Source organism: Pteronotus mesoamericanus, unplaced genomic scaffold (assembly GCF_021234165.1).
Source record: "Pteronotus mesoamericanus isolate MK-2021 breed Mesoamerican mustached bat unplaced genomic scaffold, CSHL_Meso_final contig_22, whole genome shotgun sequence".
Lineage (NCBI taxonomy): Eukaryota > Metazoa > Chordata > Mammalia > Chiroptera > Mormoopidae > Pteronotus > Pteronotus mesoamericanus.
Genome location: NW_026555090.1, coordinates 1,821,851 through 1,844,172, shown reverse-complemented (window position 1 = coordinate 1,844,172; position 22,322 = coordinate 1,821,851). Strand labels below are relative to the sequence as shown.

General features: G+C 47.1%; 1 protein-coding gene across 1 annotated transcript in view; it reads left to right on the top strand.

Moving 5' to 3' along the window:
* Positions 1-100: 100 nt before the first annotated feature.
* TOP3A (DNA topoisomerase III alpha) overlaps positions 101-22,322 on the top strand; it is a 35,890-nt gene continuing 13,668 nt past the window's right edge. Inside the window, exons 1-11 of the mRNA XM_054571144.1 lie at positions 101-496; positions 9,865-9,924; positions 10,815-10,888; positions 11,658-11,733; positions 12,474-12,582; positions 14,308-14,451; positions 14,598-14,768; positions 15,690-15,790; positions 17,634-17,708; positions 18,913-18,995; positions 20,157-20,364. Coding sequence (XP_054427119.1) covers positions 317-496; positions 9,865-9,924; positions 10,815-10,888; positions 11,658-11,733; positions 12,474-12,582; positions 14,308-14,451; positions 14,598-14,768; positions 15,690-15,790; positions 17,634-17,708; positions 18,913-18,995; positions 20,157-20,364 — 1,281 coding nt within the window. The 5' untranslated portion in view covers positions 101-316. The remainder of the gene's footprint in view (positions 497-9,864; positions 9,925-10,814; positions 10,889-11,657; positions 11,734-12,473; positions 12,583-14,307; positions 14,452-14,597; positions 14,769-15,689; positions 15,791-17,633; positions 17,709-18,912; positions 18,996-20,156; positions 20,365-22,322) is intronic.

Sequence of the window (22,322 nt, the reverse complement as noted above, 5' to 3'; positions counted from 1 at the left end):
GCCGGGGCGCGGAGACGCGATGGGAGGAGAGGTCCAGGAGCGCGGGGCAGTGTGGGAGTTGTAGTTCGCGGTCCTATGGACTGGCGGAAGTGGCCCGAGAAGGCGGGCGGGAGTCGTGCGTGTCCGCGCGGGATTTGGCGCGGAGGCGGGGGTGGTGAGAAAGAGACGTGGCTGCAGCTCCTAAGCCCGGTGGGCTGCTGGGAGGAGAGCGGAACAGTGTTCGCGGCACTGGCGGCTGCGGGAGGCTTTAATTTCCTGAGGGTGGGCACGGAGTGGCCTTCACCTCTGATTTCCCCGCCATGCACGGGCTCCCGGGATGATCTTCCCCGTCGTCCGCTGCGCGCTCCGCTGTCTCCGTTTGCCCGGAGGCAGAAACTTGTCTGCCTCGGCCATGGAGGTGGCCTTCCGAGGCGTGCGAAAAGTCCTCTGTGTGGCCGAGAAAAACGACGCGGCCAAGGGGATCGCCGACCTGCTGTCCAACGGTCGCATGAGGCGGGTAAGGAGACGCACTTCCGATCAGCTGTACTTGATGAGGCCCACGGAGCGGGACATCGTGGTGGGCGTGGGAAATAGGGATGAAGATTCCTTCTCTCACCTGTAGGTATTCTCTGTCTTCCCGAGACCATTGCAATGGCCGCCTGTCTTCTAGGACTGACCGATGGACATTTTTAAATGGAGTTTAAGAGGTTTCACTTTTTTGCTTGAAAACCTGGGATCTTCCTTGCCTCCCGCAGTGGTTGCCAAACCTGTCTGCCGCTTGGAACCACCTGCGGCTGTGGCTTTTCCGTGAACTTGGGGTGAGACTGGGGTAGTCTGTATTTTAACATTTTTTACGCGGGATCTAAAACGATTAAGGTGGGAGTCACTGAGCAAGCTCCTTTAAGTTGGCATTCAAGCCCTGCCTGATCATTCCCAGGTAACCCCATTTTTCTGCCACACCCCCTGCAGTTCTGCAGCCTCGCTGACTTTACAGTCTAAGTGCATACTGACAGGGCAACACTGTGTAAGGTTCGAAGATTAGAGGCAGATGTCGGCCCTTTTCCTATTGCCAGCAATGGTCCTTGGCTACCAGTTCAACACAGCAATCCCCACTTTGGGATGCGGTGAAGAAGGAAACTGTATTCAGTGCATAACAGCCATGGGTCTTTTAGCTTCGCTGGGGAAACATTCCTGCGTGGACAGAGAAAGTGTGCTCAGGCTGGAAGCTGATTTATATAGACATAAGTCCCTACCCCCGATCCCTGATTTGTCCTTCCTCATGCAAATGAGGACTCCAGATCCTTGCAGTTTGGTCCAAAAGACGCTATACTCATTGGTAAGAAAGGAGCCACTCTGGTCGGTGGGGGGTATAGTTGCATAACTCACACTGGTTGGGAAAAGCCTCAGTACTATTGGTTGAAACAGGATTCCAGGAGCTTTTTTATTAGGGCTGGCTCGGTGGCAGGGACACAGTGCAGGCAGGCAGTTCCCTGCAGGCTTCTCAGTGAAGTGCAGTTTGCAAGAGAGGCCCACGTGTAGAAATGGTTGCTAGGCTTTGTTTTTTTTAAAAATTTGAACCCAGTTAGCCAACAGGAGCCCTTAGTAGGTATCTTCTTTCATAGGGTCCTCCCTAGCATACAAACTAATTCTGGGAGACAGGCAAGTAAGGGATAAGATGTATTCTGGACACACTGGGACACAAAGGAAGGGGAGAGTAAGAAAGGGTTTCAAAAGGGAGGAAACGTGAAGGCCTAAAAAACAGTTCGGGAAAGTCTCTCAAACAACCAAAGTGCAGCCTGAAATGGTTTTCTGGAGAACATTCCTGAGACCATAGGGTAGAAGTTCCCTGCCCTTCTTTCTTTCAACGCGCAGGGCTCTTGGACCTGTTTCTGGTGTGTGGCCAACAGGAGCAGGAGCCAAGGTTGTGTGGGTGCTGAGAGCTTCACCTCTTTTCAGTGCCAAGAATCTTGGTGACCAGCCCCAAGGTTTGTTTGCTTAAGAGGGCTCAGGGCCTCTTGAAAATGGCCCATCTACACCTAACTTACTTCTGTATTCTTCAGGGCTTGTTTAAATGTTTCTTCTTCAAGGAGCCTTTCCTCATGTTCTCTCCCCTGAACTGGGAGAGAGACACTTTATGATTCACTGTCATGGTACCCTGTTCTGTTTGGAAGACACCTACCAGTTACAGTCAAATAATGCACAGTGCAGTTATTTATTTGATATCTCTCAGCACCCTCCTTGGCTTCTAAGTTCCAAAGGAAAGGGGCTATGTCTATTTTGTGCATTGCCGTATTCCAAGAGCCTAATACAGTGCCTGGAATACAGGAGACTTTCAGTCCATGTTTCTTGGGTGAATGTTTGAGCTGAGGCTTGAAAGTGTTACCAGGCGGTGGAAACAGTGTGTATAAAGGACAACCAGTGGCTTGAAACAGTTTGGAATGTTCAAAAACTGAGAAGTTAGGAGTGGGAGGAGGAACCAGTGAGTTAAGCAAGAGAGGAAATTGAAGGTAGATCATAAGGGTATTAGAGATCCATGTAATATTTTATGCACGATTGTTAAAGTACACAGAACAGTCCTTGCTGGTGTGGCTCAATGGATTGAGCACTAGCTTGCGAACCAAAGAGTTGCCGGTTTGATTCCCAGTCAGGACACATGTCTGGGTTGCAAGCCAGGTCCCCAGTGGAGGCATCTGAGAGGCAGCCACACATTGATGTTTCTTTCCCTCTCTCCCTCCCTTTCCCCACTCTAAAAATAAATAAAATCTAAAAAAAGAAAAAAGATAAAGACTGTCCTTTTTTCCATTGGGTGGTCTTAGAGCCCTTGCCAAAAATCCTTTGACCATAGATGTTTGGCTTTGTTTCTGGACTTGCAGTTCTACCCCATTGTTCTGTGTATCTGGTCTTATGCCAGTACGACACTGTTTTGACTGCAGTAGCTTGGTAGTAAGTTTTGAAAATGGGCAGTATGAGTCCTCCAACTTTGTTCTTCTCTTTTTTTCAACAGTGATGTTTTGGCTACTTAGGGGTCCCTTGCAATTCTGTAGGAATTTTAGGATCAATGTTTCCATTTCTTCAAAAGAGACTATTGGAGTTTTGTGAGGATTGCACTGAACCAGTAGACCACTTTGGGAAGTGTTACCATCTTAATATTGTCTTCAGTCTCTGAACACAGTCTTGCCATTTATTTAGGTCCTTAAATTCTTTCAACAATGTGTTGTAGTTTTCATTGGCTTTGGGATGCTATTGTGAATGGAATTGTTTTCTTAATTTCCTCTTCAGATTGTTCGTTGCTGTTGGGGGGTTTTGTGCCTGTAGGTTATATCCTGTAAGTTTGCTGAATTTGTTTATCAGTACTAATAGTTTTTATTGCTTTTTTAAGATTTCGGTCTATAAAATCTTGTCTGTAAATAAAGGTAATTCTTCCTTTCCAATTTGAATGTTTTTATTTCTTTTTGTACCTAGTTGCTCTGGCTAAAATCTAGTAATCTTGGATATAATCATGAAACAGACATTTTTGTTTTGTTCCTCATCTCAGAGGAAAAGCTTTCACTCTTACCATTGAGTATGATGATGTTAGCTGTGGGGTTTTATTATGAAGGATGTTGAATATTTATTATCAGAGGCTTTTTCTGCATCGGTTCATATGAGCAATGTAGGGTCTTTTTCATCCTCACCTGAGGATACTTATTGATTTGAGAGAGAGAAGCGTCAATCAGTTGCCTCCTGTACACCCTCCCACGAGGGATCGAAGCCCCAGTGTAGGTGTGTGCTCTGACTGGGGATTGAAACTGCAACCCTTTGGTGCATGGGATGACACTCCCACCAACTGAGCCACCTGGCCGGGGCAGCAGTGTAGGTTTTAAGGAAGGGAGTACTGGGGTCGAATTTGTGTCAAAATCACTCTGGCAGCAGAGGATTTGAAGAGTGAACACCTAAAGGCGACAGCTGTTGGTGTTCCCCATGTGAGAGGTCAGAGGCCTGAACTCGAGAACCCATGGAACAGTTTGAGTAGGAGCAGAGGGAGTGGAAAGGAAGGGAGTGATAGAAACTGAGTTTAAAAGTTCACCATGCATTTACAAATCTTTGTCTTTCTTCTGGAATAATTTCCAGCTTGTCTCCTGATGAGCTCTTTGTCTTTTAAAAGAAACATAAAAGGCAACCTAAATGTAACCTCTTTTGTGAAGTCTTTCCTAAGTGTCCTCTTTATCCATTTCCTTCTCTGTTTCCAGATGCGTGTTCATCTCTCCTGATGACAGCAGTCATCATGAATGGAGTTACCCCGTTGTTTGTCGCATCTCTCCCATGGTGTGTCACCTCCCTAAGAACAGTGACGGGTCCTATTCATTCTTTCATCCCTCAAACAGAGCCTGGTACATGAAAAACACTTGGTGAATGTTCATCAAATGTCATAATCTCTACTATTTAAGGGATTTAAATTCTGTAGAGGCACTAAAACATACAGACACACACAGATCAGAATCCAGTGATGGCCATTGCAGCTTCATAATAGCAAGGAATTGAAATAACAAGAACTAGTAATGGAAATATAATGGATAAATAAATTGTATGTCCGTATGATAGATTATTAGACATTTGTTATGGAAAACACTTCAACATATGTTTTAAACAAGTACATATATATACACATTTGAAAGAAATTTACCAAAATATTAAGGAGATAGAATTTTTCTTTAACAGTAGCACTTACACTGTTGTAATTATTGTAGAGAGTTCAGAGAATACATATGTCTATCAAGAAGTAAACCATCCCCACCGGCCAAAGTAACCACTGCTAATAACTGATAGACCCTTAAGGACTTTTTTATGTGTGCACAATTTTTTCATGGTTTTATTTTTATATTTAAAAGGAGAAATCTTAAAAAGAATCCTGCTACAGATTCAGTGGCAGCAATGCAGTCAATTTCTACAAAGTGCTTAGAGGAGATGCAACTTAGACTCTTTTTTAGTAGCGTGGGTAGCAAAGAGATCATAGCTACATTCTTGGTCTATCTACTCGGTTTTCTTTCTCTGGGCTCCAAAACATTATAATTGCGAGTGGCCGAAAGCATCTGAGAACCTCATCTAAGAGGTAGAATCACACATGGGAATTACAGGGAGGAAAGTTTGAAATACTAGGAAAACATTTTACATCCTTAAGATTATCCATTGGTAGAAGAGACTGCCCAGGAGAGCCTTGAACCTGGGGTGACACATGTTATTTGCTAAATCGTTTACCTGGAGAGGATTAGAACAGTGGTGTTCAGACTGTGTTCCCAGGATACTCAAGGGACCATTGATGTGCACCTTGGAGCAACTTGGGGCTGGACTGGGGAAAGGGAGAGTTAGCACGACTTAGCCTTGTTGCCGCCAGGGTACCTTATTATGTGCCAGGGTCTCTATCTGCCCTTCGATTCTAAATGGTATCTTTGTTGGGTAGAGCAATCTTGGCTGTAGGTCCCTGCTTTTCACAGCTTTTAAATGTTTCTTACCAATCCCTTCTAGCCTGCAAAGTTTCTTTTGAGAAATCAGCTGACAGTGTTATGGGAACTCTCTGGAAGGTAACCAACTGCTTTTCTCTTGCTGCTTGTAAGATTCTCTCTTTATCTTTAACCTTTGGCGTTATAATTATGAAGTGTCTTGGTGTGGACCTCTTTGGGTCCAACTAGTTTTGGACTCTCTGTGCTTCCTAGGCCTGCATGTCTACTTCCTTCACCAAATTAGGGACGTTTTCTTTCATTATTTCTTTAAATAGATTTCCACTTTCTTGCTCTTCCTTTTTTCCTTCTGGCACCCCTATGATGCAAATATTGGATTGCTTGAAGTTGTCCCAGTGGATTGTTTTACTATGCTTGTCCTTTTGCGGGCTGGTGGCGGCGGGGGGGGGGGGGCCTCTTCTTCTTGTTCTGATTGGTTGTTTTTTTCTTCCTTATGTTCCAAATCATTTGATTTGATTCTCAGATTCATCCATTCTACTGTTGTTTCCCTGTAAATTGTTCTTTATTTCAATTAGTGCATCCTTCATTTCTGACTGGATCTTTTTTATGCTCTTGAGGTCCTCACTAAGTTCCTTGAGCATCCTTATAACTAGTGTTTTGAGCTCTACGTCTGATAGATTGCTTATATCAATTTTGTTTAATTCATTTTCTGGAGTTTTGATCTTTTCTTTCATTTGGGCCATGCTTCTTTGTCTCCTTGTTTTGGCTGCCTCCCTGTGTTTGTTTCTATATATTAGGTAGAGCCGTTATGCCTCCATGTCTTGGTAGCATGGCCTAATATAGTACGTGTCCTGTAGGGTCCAGTGGCACAGCCTCCCCTATCACCCAAGCTGGGTACTTGAGGTATACCCTTCCTGTGGGCTGAATACACCCTCTCCTTGTAGATGAGCCTTGATTGCTGTTGGCAGGTCAATGGGAAGGATTTACCCAGACCAGCCAGCTGCAAAACCACGAATGACCAACCTCCACCCCCTGTGGAGGATCAGCTCTACGGGGGCAGGGTGTTGGTTCTTGACATGGTCTGTAGCTGTCCACTGGGTGCGTAGGCTCTGGTTTCCTGGGTGGTGCAGGCCAAGGTCAGCCCTCACCTGTGTTCTGTCTGGGGCCACCCTGCATGAGTTACAAAGCAACCTGAGATGGCTGCTACTTGTACTGGGCTTGGAGAGTCCCAGGCAGAGCTAAGCTGTGAATCTAGGTGGGCTGCTGCGAGTGCCAGGCGTGGGGCCACTTAGCAAGAGGAACGGAACTGGGGGCTTACTGAGGCCAGCTGTTGCTCGTTTGATAGGATTTAGGAATTTATGAACGATGAGCCAAAACCAGACATTCATATGGAAAAGTTATGGTTAACAGTTTGGGTGGGCCTGTAAGTTGGGTGGAAGGGAGTCTCTGGATCTCCAGGGCTGGGCAAACAGTGTTAGCCAGGTTGATGGAGTCTCAAATATGGCACCTGCCTGCTAGCTCTGTGGCTCTGTGGCTCTGTGGAGGAAGGGTTCAAAAAAGGGACAGCGGCCTCTGCCCACCTTTCTGTCTGGGAGAAAGCTGTTCCCCAGCCCCTGGCTTGATGCCAGACACTTCAGTTCCTCCCTGCATGCCACTGCTGCTTTTCAAGCTGCTACCCTGGTGCTGGAGCTCAGAGGGGGTGAGTCTGAGTAAGTTCATGTGTGGGTTCTTTAATGGGAACTGCTTGGGACTCTACAAGTTTCTTCCACTGACTCAATCCCTGATGGTTTTTGCAGCCAGAAGTTACGGGGGCTTATCTTCCTGGCACTGGAACCCTGGGCTGGGGGACGTGGTATTGGTCTGGAACTCCTTACTCCCAAATTATCCCTCCTGAATTTTTATCCACCACACATGGATGTGGGACCAGCCTGCTCCGTGTCTTCACCCCTCCTACCAGTCTGGATGGATGTGGTTTCTTTAATTCTGTAGTTGTCAGACTTCCATTCAACTTGATTTCTGATGGTTCTGAGTGATTGTTCTGTAATTTAGTTGTAATTTTGATGTGGTGTGAGGAGGTGAGCCGTGTTTACCTATGCTGCCATCTTGACCAGAAGTTGTGGAATGTTCAAGCTTAACACAAAATTTGATATAGATTTGTTGCTCTACTCAATCATTTTGAATGAGATAGCTACACAGTACACATGCTCGCTCAGCAGCATCTACTGCCCCCACTGACTAGTACAGTGAAGTCATCGTTCACACATGTGCATTCCAGTCCACTCGCCTAGGCTGCCAGGTTACATTGATGTTATGCAAACTGTTCTCATATTAGCAATGGTTGGACTTTTCCCAGACAGACCTCGTATAGGGTTCAATAGTATTCAAGGTTTCAGGGATCTACTGGGGGTCTTGGAATGTATTCCTTGAGAATAAGGGGAGGACTGCTGTACTAAAAAGGCTCAACTAGTAATAGAACTTGAGAGGGGAGTTTCTTTTCTCGGCAACATTAGAGCAATGAACTCTTAACTGTCTATCAAATGCTAAAATAAAGTCCCTCTTTAAATTTGCCATTATAAAGAATTTCATTCAGTGTTCTACACAGAAAAATGGTATTTGGAAGCCTGAAGGAGAATCATGTCAACCCCTACTTTTCATGGCCCCTGAACATTCCCCAGGTCTCAGTTTGCCTTTCTCTTGCCTTCTGTGCACTGTTAGTATGAAACTCACATACAAAAATCAGTTGACCCTCGAACAACACGTGTTTGAACCATATGGGTCCATGTATGCATGAGGGGTTTTTTCCCCAGTAAATACATACAATACTGTAAGAAATGTTTTTCTTACGATTTTTTTTTAGATTTATTTATCTTCAGAGAGAGGGGAAGGGAGGGAGAAAGAGAGGCAGAGAAACATCATTGTGTGGTTGCCTCTTGAGCATCCCCCACCAAGGACCTGGCCTGCAACCCAGGCATGTGCCCTGACCAGGAACCGAACCAGCGACCCGTTGGTCTGCCAGCCAGCACTCAGTCCACTGAGCCACACCAGCCAGGGCAACAATTTTCTTAATAACATTTTCCTTTTCCTAGCTTACTTTATTGTAAGAATACAGCATACAATACGTATACAAAATTAGTGTTGACCCTTACCACTTAGCCTTTGATCAAAGTAGGCTATTGGTAGTTAAGTTTTCGGGGGAGCGTCAAAAGTGATATGCAGGTTTTTTTACTGTGTTGGGGTTGGCGTCATAACCCTCTTTGTGGAAGAAGATGGGATCTATTTAGAGAGGGTCTTACTCATCGGTAAGTCCATCTGAAAAAGTGCTGTAGAGACTGGATTCCAATCTGATTGAGGCTCATAATGTTAATGGATTTCGGAGTCAGAGGGACCTTGGAGGTAACTCCATTCAAGAATAAATTGAGGTTGCCCTGGCCAGGTAGCCCAGTTGCTTAGAGCATCCTCCCAATACACCAAGGTTATGGGTTTGAACTCTGGTCGGGGCACATACAAGAAACAATGAGTGCATGCATGAATAAGTGGAACAACAAATAGATGTTTCTTTCTCTCCCTCCTTCCTCCCACTAAAATCAGTAAATAAAATAAAAAGTTAAAAAAAAAAAATTTGCCCTAGCTGGCGTGGCTCAGTGGATTGAGTGGCAGCCTGTGAACTGAAAGGTCACTGGTTCAGCTGCCAGTCAGGGCACAGGCCCGGGTTGCAGGCCAGGTGCGCAGTTAGGGGTGTGCAGCGATTGCTGCCGTTTCTCCCACACATCAATGTTTCCCTTTCTCTTTCTCCCTCCTTTCCCCCCTCTCTAAAAGTAAATAAAAATAATTTTAATAAAAGAATAAATTGAGGTTCAGAAAGGTGAATGATTTACCCACATTTACCAGTTTATTGGTAGAATTTTATAGCCAGGAAGTGGTAACAGTGTGTGCAGAAGAAAAAGAAAATCGAGAGTTATCCTTTCTCTGCTGTTAATTTGTCTTGTGACCTTAGACAAGTCCATTCTCATGTTTAAAAAGATGTGTAGTAGCTGACCTCAGGGTTACCTTCCAGAATAAAAATTCCCTGGACTCTATCAAGTAGATGCTTAACAAGTGATTTTTTAAATTTTTTATGGATTGCATTGGGGCGGGGGGAGAGAAACATCAATTTGTTGTTCTAATTATTTATGTATCCATTGGTTGATTCTTATCTGTACCCTGATGGGGGATTGAACCCACAACCTTGGCGTATCTGGACGATGCTGTAACCAGCTGAGCTACCTGGCCAGGGCTTGTAACTGTTTTGAGGGTCCCCTTAATAAATGGTGTTAGTAATTTGGTTTTTATCTATAGGAAATGCTGTTACATTTTTAATATTTCCACTTAGCAGTGTTTTGCTTGATCTTCATGCTAAGGAATACTTTTTATGTAATTAATGTATTTTCTTTATTTCTGTTTTGTCTTACAGAGGGAAGGACTTTCGAAATTCAACAAGATCTATGAATTTGATTATCATCTGTATGGCCAGGTACATGCTACAGCATTTCCATCATACAACTGAAGCGTGATTTCACATCATGTACCATTTTGGTGTACATTCATTGGGTTTTTAATTATGGCTAAAAAGAGCTGTTTACTACAAGTCCTCCTTAAACTGCTTGTACTTTAGAATTATTTAATCAAGAAGAGTTAGCCAGCCTGGCCGTTGTAGAATATATCACTGTCTTTTAAGAATAACTGTTATGAACTAAAGATCCCTGGTTATAGGTGATCATTTTAGTAAAATATGGTGCCGTCTCAGCTCTTTGTAACAAGAAAGAAGCTGATATACAATAGTTTGAGGAAATTTAAAATGCTACAAAAATCATCATGGTCATAAAATTAGAATGGTGAATTATGTTTTATTACTATAGCTTTTGGCTTCAAAGAGCTGTATTTGTATTTGTTTCTTCCCAATCAGTTGGTTTTTGTTTTGTTTTGTTTTGTTTATAAACTTTTTTTTAGAGCAATTTTAGGTTCACGGCAACCTTGAGGGGAAGGTACAGAGAGTTCCCACATACCTTCTGCTCTCACACATGTGCACAGCTTCCCCGTTATCAACACCCCTCATCACAGTACATTTGTTACAATTAATGAACCACCCTTGAGACATTATCACCCGGAGTCCATAGTTGACATTGAGGTTCATTCCATATTGTAATGTTTGTGGGTTTGGACAAATGTATGTGTAAACATATCCATCATTTTAATATACAAAGTACTTTCACTGCCCTAAAAATCCTCTGTGTACCACCTGTTCATTCCTTCCCCTTGCCCTGCAACTCCTTTTTTTCTTTAGTAGAAGTTTCTCCCTCTTATTTGAATGATTTGGCAAAATATAGTTGCTAAAAGACTAACTCAAATTTTGTTATCATTTAGAATGTTACCATGATAATGACTTCGGTTTCTGGACATCTGCTGGCTCATGATTTCCAGATGCAGTTTCGCAAATGGTCAGTACAACTTTCAGATTGTTGCAGTAAGGTGTAAAATACTGCAGGAATTCTGAGGCAGATTGGCCTTGCTGTGTAACTTACAATACTGTGATGACTCTCCGAGTCAGTTCAGGCTGCTCTAATGAAATCCCACAGACTGGTTGGTTTGTGAACAACGACTTTACTTCTCCCAGTTCCGGAGGCTGGAAGTAGGAGATCCGAGTGCCAGCGCGGTCGGGTGAGGGCTTCTGGGGGCAGAGTGCGGGCCCTCCCTGTGTCCTTACTTGGTGGGAGGTCTAGGGAGCTTTGTGAGGTTTCTTTTATCACACTAGTCCCACTCGCAAGCCTCCACCCCCATGACCTAATCACCTTCCAAAGGCCCCGCCTTCTACACCAGCACATGGTGTTAGGATTTGAGCATATGAACTTGGGGGTCGGGGGGTGGGCAAACTATAGAGACCATAGCAATGACCTAGGATTAACTGACTTAGTGTGAATTTTTACCATAGGTTTATAATAAACAGCTACTTTTATTTGTGTCCCCCAGAACAGCCAGAACTTTTTCATGCAGTCATTGGATTACATGTATCCTGTTGCAGATATGTATGAAAGGGCACTAGAATTTCTTCTTAGCAGCTCAGAGGGTCAGAGTCTTGCTTTTAATGCTCTGGCATTTTCCCGTGGGACTGTCCCTGTGAGGGACGCACGTGTGAGGGCACTGGAGCTGATGCTCCTCGTTTAAGCAGAGGGCCTTCCATTTGCGCTTTTTGTGTTTTCACTTCTCTAGGCAGAGCTGCAATCCCCTTGTCCTCTTCGAAGCAGAAATTGAAAAGTATTGTCCAGAGAACTTTGTAGACATCAAGGTAGGCTCTTTTGGAAGCTATGTGGCCTTGGAGTTGAACGACCACAGAATAATTGAACTGAGTGACTTCTGGATTTTGAATGCATTGAAATTTAGAGATAAGATTTTCCCCAAACTAAGTACCATGACTTAAAAATCATTACCACTCATTTTATAAATGAGGCCATTTAAACCAAGTGGCCAAGGGACTGAGGTAAGCCTTTTTATGAGTTGGAGTTATTTCAACTCTAAGAATAAGTATTGTTAAATTACTAATTCTAGCTGCCACCCCATCTCTAGCTGGAATAGAAAGACCACACAGTAATTCCAATGGTCATTTGGGAGTTTTCACGCAGCCAGAGCACCTGTAGTTAGTTCAGTGGTTATTGGAAACCTTGGGAAACCATGGAACTCAATGAGAGGTTTATTTTTTTTTTAACTAGAACATAACCAGACCCACAAAAGTTATATGTGTGTGTTAGAGCTGAGTTTTAGGTCTCTCCGTGCTGGTATAGTTACATTCGACCCTCAGTCTTTTTGAAGCTCATGAATGGGTCTGTGATTCTAAGCTGGAGGATTGCACTAGTTGCTTCACCATCCCTCGAACTGGTAAGAATAGTTTCCTCTGGTTTCTTTTTCTCACTGAGTTGGCATATTTCAAGAACACCATGAATGTTCAGTCAGATCTGTTTAGTGTAGGGATGCAAAGTAATTGCTCTGTGGGCTGGGCTCTCACTGCGCGTTTCCCGTCCGGAACTTCAGAAAACTCTGGAACGAGAGACTCGGCAGTGTCAGGCCCTGGTGATCTGGACTGACTGTGACAGAGAAGGTGAAAATATCGGGTTTGAGATTATCCACGTATGCAAGGCTGGTAAGCGATGCCACTTCGAAGTTTCTGTGCCTTGGAACGCATAAATAGATGATCCCCCGCATGCACGGGCGAGGGGCTGTGCCTGAGTCCCTCCCCGTACGCTCTTCTCCTGAATCCTCCTGCCATTCTCACGGGCTGTGTGTCCGAGCGAGTCTCTGACCCCCTGGGCGCTTCTGCCTCCTCGTCTGGAAAGTCGCGCCAGTCTGCTGCAGCTTCTAGAGCAGTGTGAGGACTGAACGCGCCGCAAATGGCACACATCCTGAAGCTCGGAGCTTATCCTGTTAGCTCCAGGAGGGGGCCGGCTCCTTCAGAACACGGACTTACATTCTATTTTTTAAAATTATGTATTGAATATTTACAAAAGAATGTAAACTCCATATGTAAAGTATGAAGATTAATACTGGAATATTTCGTTTGGCCCTGGCTGGTGTGGCTCTGTTGGTTCGAGTATTGTCCTGTGCACTGAAAGGTCATGGGTTCAATTCCCAGTCAGGGCACGTGCCCAGGTTGTGGGCTTGATCCCGTCAGGATGCTTACAGGAGGCAACCAATCAATGTTTCTTCTTCTCTCTCTCTCTTTCTATCAAATCAGTAAATGTATCCTTAGGTGAGGTTTTTGGTTTTTTTTTTTAAGATTTTAATTTTTTTTTTAGAGAGGGGAAGGGAGGGAGAGAGGGAGAGAAACATCAATGTGGGGTTGCCCCTCATACGCCCCCTACTGGGGGCCTGGCCTACAACCCAGGCAGGTGCCCTGACTGGGAATCGAACTAGCGACCCCTTGATTCGTAGGCTGGCCCTTAATCCACTGAGTCACAACAGTCAGGGCAAGGATTTTTAAAAAAGTAGAATATTTCATTTCTTTCTTTGTTTTTACTTTCTTGTTCTGTTTTTTAAATTAAGTTTATTGTTAATGACGTAATTTTTAGGTGTGCAAGGTTCAATTTTTTAAGTCTGTATTAATTTATTTTTGAATTTTTATTTATTGACTTGAGAGAGAGAAGCATTGATTTATTGTTCCACCCATTTATGTACTCATTAATTGCCTCTTGTCCATCTGTGCCCTGATCAGGGATCAAACCCACTACGCTGGCGCACTGGGACTCCGTTCTAACCAACTGAGCTACCCAGCCAGGGCATTCTCATATGTTAATTTTACCTCCTAAACGTTAATAAATAATTGTTGAAGTGAACTGCAATGACGCTCACAGAGTTAACGATTTCAGATACCTTAGAGGAAGGGACGAGCAGGCCATCCTTGGGCTTCAAAGGCTGGGGGTGTTGCCGTTTGCCCCAAGCGTTCTTAATTTTGAAGCTATAGACTCTTGCGATTTGAATACATTACCTTTCAGGGACAGTGCATATGTCCTCTGTTACTTCCATGACAGGACATGAAATTCCCCCATAGGACCTTTAAATTAACATTTTTCTTTTCCCAAAAGATCTAAGAGAGCAAGAGAGATTAAAGTCTTGACAGGCTCACCCAGTGAATTTTAGTTGATCGCTAAGTTCAGTGCACTTTTTTCTCCGACAGCACTCAGCTTGGCAGTCGTATTGAAGTTTACCTCTAAGAGAGGCTATCGTTCACTTAGCCTAATCAGTAAAGTTAGCTACCTTGCGGCTTCTTGAACTGTTTACCTTTCATTCAAAGTTGTTTAAGAAAAGTGAGCCCTTGACGATGAGGGGCGATGTGACCTGACTTTGACCTCAGTGAGTCTCTGTTCCGCAGTGAAGCCCACTCTGCAGGTGCTGAGAGCCCGTTTCTCTGAGATCACCCCCCGAGCCATCAGGATGGCCTGTGAGAACCTGACCGAGCCCGACCAGAGGGTGAGCGACGCCGTGGACGTGAGGCAGGAGCTGGACCTCAGGATCGGTGAGGAGCCGGGCGGGCGCCTCTGCGGGCCCGCGTGGCCACCGGGCGTTGGGTTGTGGAACTCAGAGTGGGGTTGGAATGTAAACATATGCAGCTGGCCCTGGTTGGTCATTTTCTTGTGTTTCCCATCCTTCCTCACTTTCCAGGAGCTGCCTTCACTAGGTTCCAGACTTTGAGGCTTCAGAAGATCTTTCCCGAGGTATTGGCAGAGCAGCTGATCAGTTACGGCAGCTGCCAGTTCCCAACACTGGGGTTCGTGGTGGAGCGGTTCAAAGCCATTCAGGCTTTTGTGCCAGAAGTCTTCCACAGAATCAAAGGTAGGGCTGGGGGAGTTGTTTGTGACATGGAACCTCTTGTGCGAAGAGAGCCTCAGCATACTGTCAGTCTGGAGGACTGGCTGCGACAGACAGCGTTTCTGAGGACTGGAGCGCCCTGGTGGAGCCGACCCATGCGGTTGGACAGCCACCCAGCCTTTGCCAGTACACGGCTGGATGGAGGGCAGAGAGCAAAGCAAGCTGGCTGTGGGGGGCGGGGGGGCCGGGGCGTGCTCCTGCTCACAAGCAAGCTGTGTGAGACCAAAACTTGGCTGTTTCTCTGCACTTGTTTGTAGTCCAGGCTCGTGTCTGAGAACGGTTTCTGTTTGGCTGGTTTTTTTGTTTTTGTTTTTTAAGATTTTATTTATTTATTTTTAGAAAGAGGGGAGGGAGGGAGAAAGAGAGGGAGAGAAACATTGATGTGGGAGAGATGCATCGATCGGGTTGCCTCTCATGTGCCCCCAGCTGGGGACCTGGCCCACCACCCAGGCACGTGCCCTGAATCAGGATCGAACCGGCGACCTTCCAGTCCCACAGGCCGGCACTCAGTCCACTGAGCCACGCCAGCCAGGGCTGTTGGGCCACTTCTTGACCAAGGAGCTGGCCGGGCCCCCGAGGCTGGTCCCACAGTTACTTCCTGATGGCCTCCTCGTACTCCCACAGGGTGGGAGGGGCAGTGGGAGCTGGGAGGGGGCCTGTGTTCCCACTCGCCACGCAGAGCCTCAGGGCCCCGGCGTGACCACCGGACCGCGGGCCGGCAGGGGCGCCCTCTGCCGCACCCCATTTCAGTGCTCAGGACCCGCTTCGGGTCTCCCAGGGACCTCTGTTTCCTATCCCTTTGACTGTTGCTGTGGCGCCCCTGTTGCGATCAGTCGTGTCACGTGGCTCTGTGGCACAGCCTTCCTGTTTGTGTTTCCCCAACAGTGACTCATGACCACAGAGAGGGCACCGTGGAATTCAGCTGGAAAAGGCACCGCCTCTTCAACCACACGGCATGTCTCGTCCTCTACCATCTGTGCATGGAGGTGGGAGACGTTCGAAGCCTTGCTGACCCGGGCGGCTGGCCTGCAGTTTCCTGGGCCACTCTCTGTGCGGGTGGGAGTGGGCCTGTCCCGTTCTGCCACGGAGCTGTCGCTTTCTCAGTCTGCATCTCAGGAGATCGCTTTTTGGGGACCAGTGAAGAGTAGGACCCCATGAAAACAGCACTAAAAAATAGGGAAGAAAAGGATCTGCGGAACTTTTAAGTAAAATCAAAATTCTAGGAAATACATAGGTGAAATTTTTCCCTGAAACAGAATACTGTCGTTAGCAATTAATAAGGATCCGCTGTCCAATAGGCCAGAGTGGCAGCTCTGATCCCCAGTCACAGCGCATACAGGAAGCAGCCAGTGAGTGCATGGATAGGGGGGACGATGAGTTGGTGTTTTCTCTCCCCCCCAGCCCCGCCCTCAAAATCAATTAATTTAAAAAAACGGGATCAGGCAGACCAGCCTAGGTCATAGACTCCTGGGGCTGGAAGGAGGTCTCTCTGTCATTGGTCAAATGCAGTCTGAAGAGATGGAAGTTACAAACGAATGAACAAGTTAATTCTATACAACGACAAATGACTGGGGGAACAGGAAGGGGACTGTTCTAGGCACAGTGGTCATGAAAGACATGTCAGGGTGGACATTTGAGTGAAGGCCAGAGTGATTGGCAGGAGGCAGCAACAGGAGGACCTTGGGAAAGCGTGTGTCAGTAAAGAGAGCGTCACATGCAAAAGGCCACGACCCACTCAGGCCAAGGCCAGCCAGTAGCCCAGTTGGATCCCTCAGACCGATGGTCCCCTTTGCGATGCTGCTTCCTGTCGGCACGTGACTACCTGTATCAGCCCAGCGGCCGCCCACAGTGGTGCCTGAGTAAAACTCGGAGCTCCCTAGGTTGCATGAGTCAGCTGTGCTTCTCGGCTGTAGCACATGGGAAGGTTTAGTATTGATTTGCTACGGAGGGAGATGACGGTTGAGCCCCTACTCTGTGCCGGGCACACCGTATGTTTACATGGAGTTCTCTTTAGTCCTGGTAGTGCCTGTGCAGGTGCGGTCGCCCTCCCCATGTTACAGGTGAGGAAGCTGGACCCAGTGAAGGGACTGCTCAGACACATGGGAGCTGGTGACGGGCTGAGCACGGACGGACCCTCAGCGCGTCTGACTCCAGCTCCCCAGGCCGCGCCGCCCCCCGGGGTCTCCCTGTGTGCCCGCTGCTTCACCCTGGGCCCTGAAAGCCGCTCAGCCACCCGCCCTTTATCTGTTCAGTAGAAAAGGCCTGCCCTGTTCCGTGCTTTACTGGGATACGGTGCCAAAAAAAGCAGGTGGGCTACCTGGAGCTCCTCAAGAGCACTTGCTCCCAGTCTATTTGGAAAGAGAAATTGGGATTTTGATATACAAATATTCTCATCAACAAATCACTTAAGCTGAGTGCTTTATTTGAAGTCTCTTAAAAGTGTGAAGTTGGTCTTAAGATTAGAGTTCTTCAGGTTGTACTATGTAATTTCTCCTATTTCTAACTCTGTATTATTAAGAATTAAAAAGAAGAAGTAACACTCTGCGCGTGAGATAGGAAACTACTCAGGTGATGCACAGGCTGTGGTATTTCGCAGGCTCCAGAGGAGGCTTAGGAGATCGCCCCTTGGAGTCCTGGCTTGAGTGGGAAGGGGCGCCGGTGTCCGCCACACGGTGCGCTGCAGGCCAGCGTTAGTGGAGGCTTGCCCAGGACGGCGCAGGGGCCTCTGCGGAAGGCGACTGCGACCCCGAGGAGGAGGGGCTGGAGCCGGGAAGCTGGAAGAGATACCGCAGCCCGTTAGAAGGACCTCTGCTTTTCTTGGCTTTCTAGGATCCCACGGCAACCGTGGTGGAGGTCAGTTCTAAGGCAAAGAGCAAGTGGAGGCCTCAAGCTTTGGACACTGTGGTATGTTCTGGAGGGATCACGCCAGCCCCAACTTCCTGTTTTTGGACCAGGGTTCTGGTGCAGACAACGGCCCAGTGACATCGCTCCTCAAAGGGCCGCACAGGAAAGCACCTGGAAAAAACAAACTCCAAACCATGGTCCTGCTAGGCCTCGGTGCCTTTTTAAAAATTAAGTTATTAGTGCAGTACAACTGCTGTACGTGGGGTTTGAGAAGCAAAAAAGAGGAAGAGAAATCACTCATCACCCCATTCTTGTATAATCACTGATGAAACCTTGATGTCTTCTCTTCCTGTTTTTCTCATGTACTTATTTTTTATGGAGTTGAAATTGGAATAGTTTGTATTTTGCGGCCAGGTATTTTTCTTTTAATATTTCTACACAATCTGTGTAAACATTGAAATACCTGCCTTAGGAGCCGATCCTGGAATAGGACTTCTCAAACTTTTTGACCCTGAGAAGAGCCACCCCATGGGGCACAGGCTCTGTAAAGTGCGTTCGGTGCCCCTTCCTCGGCAGCACTTTGCAGGAAAACTCAGAGTGCGACTCCTGCCGAGGCTAACGCTGGAGGCTGAATGCGCAGCACGGGAGACAGAAACATGCAGGACTAGTGGGCAATGCAGCCTCTGTCTCAGACGCGACACTGTGTGCGCGCGCTCACTGGGGGATAACGGGGGGGTTAGGGGTTGATCTCACGTAGTAGGCCTAGGAGTGTTTATTCCTCACTGGCTGAATATGCTTTGACACGTAGCCAATCGTTGGGACGTCACCAAGTAGAAAGGACAGGTGATTATCTCCCAGGAGGCCTGGAAGGATGGCATTGAACATTCAGGGGGATTTACTGGGTCTCTTGACGGCACCCCAAAGGGTGGTTCTCAGACTGCCTGGGTTAGTGTCGGTGCGTCAGATGCGTGGTAAAACGCAGACTTTCCCTGCCCTCCTGTCAGAGTCCCGAGCGCTCAGGGCCCGGGAACCTGCTTGCCTCAGGCGAGGCTTGCTTCTGCACACCGGGGTCTGAGAGGCGCTGCAGCAGGGTCTGGCCCTGCCTGGCGGGCCCAGGGCCCTCCCTCCGCAGCCCTCTCCCTCTGCGTGACAGGCAGCAGCAGGGGAGCCGGGGGCTGGGCGGGCTGGAGGTGAGTTGCGTGGCTGTGTCGTGCCCTCTGACTCACTCACGACACCTTCATGTGCCTGTTGATACATTTAACAGGAGCTTGAGAAGCTGGCTTCTCGAAAGTTGAGAATAAATGCTAAAGAAACCATGAGGATTGCCGAAAAGCTCTACACTCAAGGGTAAATATTCCACATGGGGAAACAGAATTTGATGCGTGAAATAGTTTAGAAATGGTGCTGATGGGGAAACACAAACTGTCTAGATGTTACTTAAGCTCTGAAGTACACGAATTTTGACACTGATTTCTCTTTTCTGATCATGGAAAAGTCATTTCACAATCTTTTCTAAAACAAGGGCCTGTAGAGTAAATCCAGATCCTAGCCTCCGTCCCTCAGCAACTCCCCCCGGGGCCCGGGCAGGTGGCCAGTAGCACCTTTGGGAGCTGTTCGCCTGTTGTACGTCTGTGCTGCCTCCAGGGTCCTGAGCAGCCCAGCGCCACCCAGCGACAGTGGGGTCCTCACAGGCCGGTGCGGCAGCCGCAGGCTCCAGCTGACTGTTGAGTGCTTGAAGTCTGGGTTGTCTGAATTGGGATGTGCTTAAGTGTGAAATGAATACTGGGTTTTGAAGATGTGTATGAAAAAAAGAATGCAAACAATCTCAATAATGTTTAGGTGGCTAACAAAGTTTTTAATTGCATATACGGTCCCCGTTATAGTTTGCTGGGAGGCACTGTGGTTTCTGTACTTGCAGAGAAGTAGTAGAGCCCTGCTGGCGTGGCTCAGCGGGCCGAGCGCCAGCCTGCAAACAGAAAGGTCACCAGTCCAGTTCCTGCTCAGGGCACCTTCCTGGGTTGCAGTCCAGATCCCCAGTTGGGGGCGTGTGAGAGGCAACCTGTCGATGTTTCTCTTCCTCGTTTTCTCCCCCTTCTCCTCTGTCTCAAAACAAACAAAATAAATAAATAATAAAGCTGGCAGAAGCACAACGCTGTTGCAGTCAGGGCCACATGGTGGCTCTTGTCAGACTGTCACTAGAGAGGGCCAGGGACGCGCCCCAGCCACACAGCCGCTGGCTGAGCTGTGGCGAGTGTGCCCTATGCCGTGCCATCTGTCGTTTGTCCTTTGGCTTCTCTGCGGACCCTCGCAGGGAGCCTGCTGCTGCGCACCTCGTGGCAGTGGGCGCGGGGGAGCATCTCGGAACTTGGCTCAGCGCAGGTAACTGAGGTCGCCTGCCTTTGACTTGGCTGGATCAGATGGATGATTGCAGGTGTCGCAAGGTGTTTTCAATCTAACCCAGTTGTTTACGGACCACTTTCTTGCTCTGCTTGTTTGCCTTCGTTTTAGGTACATCAGCTATCCCCGAACGGAAACAAACATTTTCCCCAAAGACTTAAACCTGACAGCACTGGTGGAGCAGCAGACCCCGGACCCGCGCTGGGGGTCCTTTGCCCAGAGCATCCTAGAGCGGGGTGGCCCCACCCCACGCAACGGGAACAAGTCTGACCAAGCTCACCCGCCCATCCACCCCACGAAATATGCCAGCAGCTTGCAGGTGGGCTTCCCTAGCGCGGCGCTGCGCTGACTGCAGCCTCGAGGGAGGCGCGGGGGTGGCGCGGGGGTGGAGCATGCTCTGCGGGCTCTCATTGCAGGCGCGCAGTGATTTTCAGGTAACTGCTCCGCTTCTGAAAAGGGCTGTCACTGCCACAATTCTAGGTCACAGCTCTGCCTGGGTCCCCGGGAGACCCCATGGTGGGTGCTGCTCTCCAGCCAGCCCCACCCCGGCCCCCACTCACAGCCCCCTCCGCTGTCCGAGGGTCCCTTCGCCCCACCCGCTCGCAGAGCCGCCCGGCCCTGTCGTCCCCTCGTCAGCGGGAAGGGCCCTGCTCACCCCCCGAAGACGGTCTCCACCGCCTTCCCAGCACCTCTGCCGCCCTGTCCTCTGTCACGCCCTGGTCACAGCGGCACCCTCCCACTTAGCATTTCCTCACCCCCTTTTAGTAACAAAATTCTTTCTGATTTTAAAGGTAATGCATGTTCATTTTTGACAATTCAGAAAATGATTGTAAAGAAAATTGCATTTAATTTGGCCTCCTACTGAGAACCACCTTTTTTCTATGCATATATATATAATATTCTTACATTAAAATTATAATCTTAGTTTCATAGACTACATTTTTCATTCTGTTTTCCCATATGCTGAAACACTTCTTTTTAAAAAATATATAATATAGAAATATATATTTTATTGATTATGCTGTTACAGTTGTCCCATTTTTCCCTCCCCTTTATTCCCCTCTGCCTTGTACCCCCCTCCCCCCGTTCCCACCCTCCCTGTCCCCTCCCCACCGAGGATCCCCCCCAACCTTAGTTCATGTCCATGCGTCGTACATATGAGTCCTTTGGCTTCTCCATTCCCTATACTGTTTTTAACCTCCCCCTGTCTATTTTGTACCTACTATTTATGCTGCTTATTCCCTGTGCCTTTTCCCCCATTCTCCCCCATCCCTGTCCCCTCTGATCTCCATTTCTGTGATTCTGTTCCTGTTCTAGTTGTTTGCATATTTTTTGTTGTTTGTTTCTAGGTTCAGTTGTTGATAGTTGTAAGTTTGTTGTCATTTTACTGTTCATAGTTTTTGGTCTTCTTTTTCTTAGATAAGTCCCTTTCACATTTCATATAATAAGGGCTTGGTGAGGATGAACTTCTTGAACTTGACCTTATCTGGGAAGCACTTTATCTTCTCTTCCATTCCAAGTGATGGCTTTCCTGGATAGAGGAATCTTGGATGTAGATCCTTGCCTTTCATGACTTGAATACTTCTTTCCAGCCCCTTCTTGCCTGTAAGGTTTCTTCTGAGAAATCAGCTGATAGTCTTATGGGAACTCCTTTGTAAGTAACTGTCTCCCCTTCTCTTGCTGCTTTTAAGATTCTCTCCTTATCTTTTATCTTGAGGAATGTAATTAAGATGTGCCCTGGTGTGTGCTTCCTTGGATCCAAGTTCTTTGGGACTCTCTGAGCTTCCAGGATCTCCTGGAAGTCTCTTTTTTTGGCCAGATTGGGGAAGTTCTCCATTTTTTTTTCAAGTAAGTTTTCAATTTCTTGCTCTTCCTCTGCTCCTTCTGGCACCACTATGATGCGGGTGTTGGAACGTTTAAAGTTGTCCTAGGGTCTCCTAAGCCTCTCAATTTTTTTAAATTCTTGTTTCTTCATTCTGTTCTGGTTGAATGTTTATCTCTTCCTTCTCCAAATTGTTGATTTGAGTCCTGGTTTCCTTCCCTTCACTGTTGGTTCCCTGTATATTTTTCTTTATTTCACTTTGCATAGCCTTCACTTTTTCTTCCATTTTATGACCATACTCAATCAATTAAGTGAGCTTCCAGGTTACCAGTGTTTTGAACTGTGCACCTGCTAGGTTGGCTATCTGTTCATCGCTTAGTTTTATTTTTGGAGCTTTGGTCTGTCCTTTCATTGGGGCCATATTTCCTTGTCTTAGTGAGCCTGTTACGTTAGAA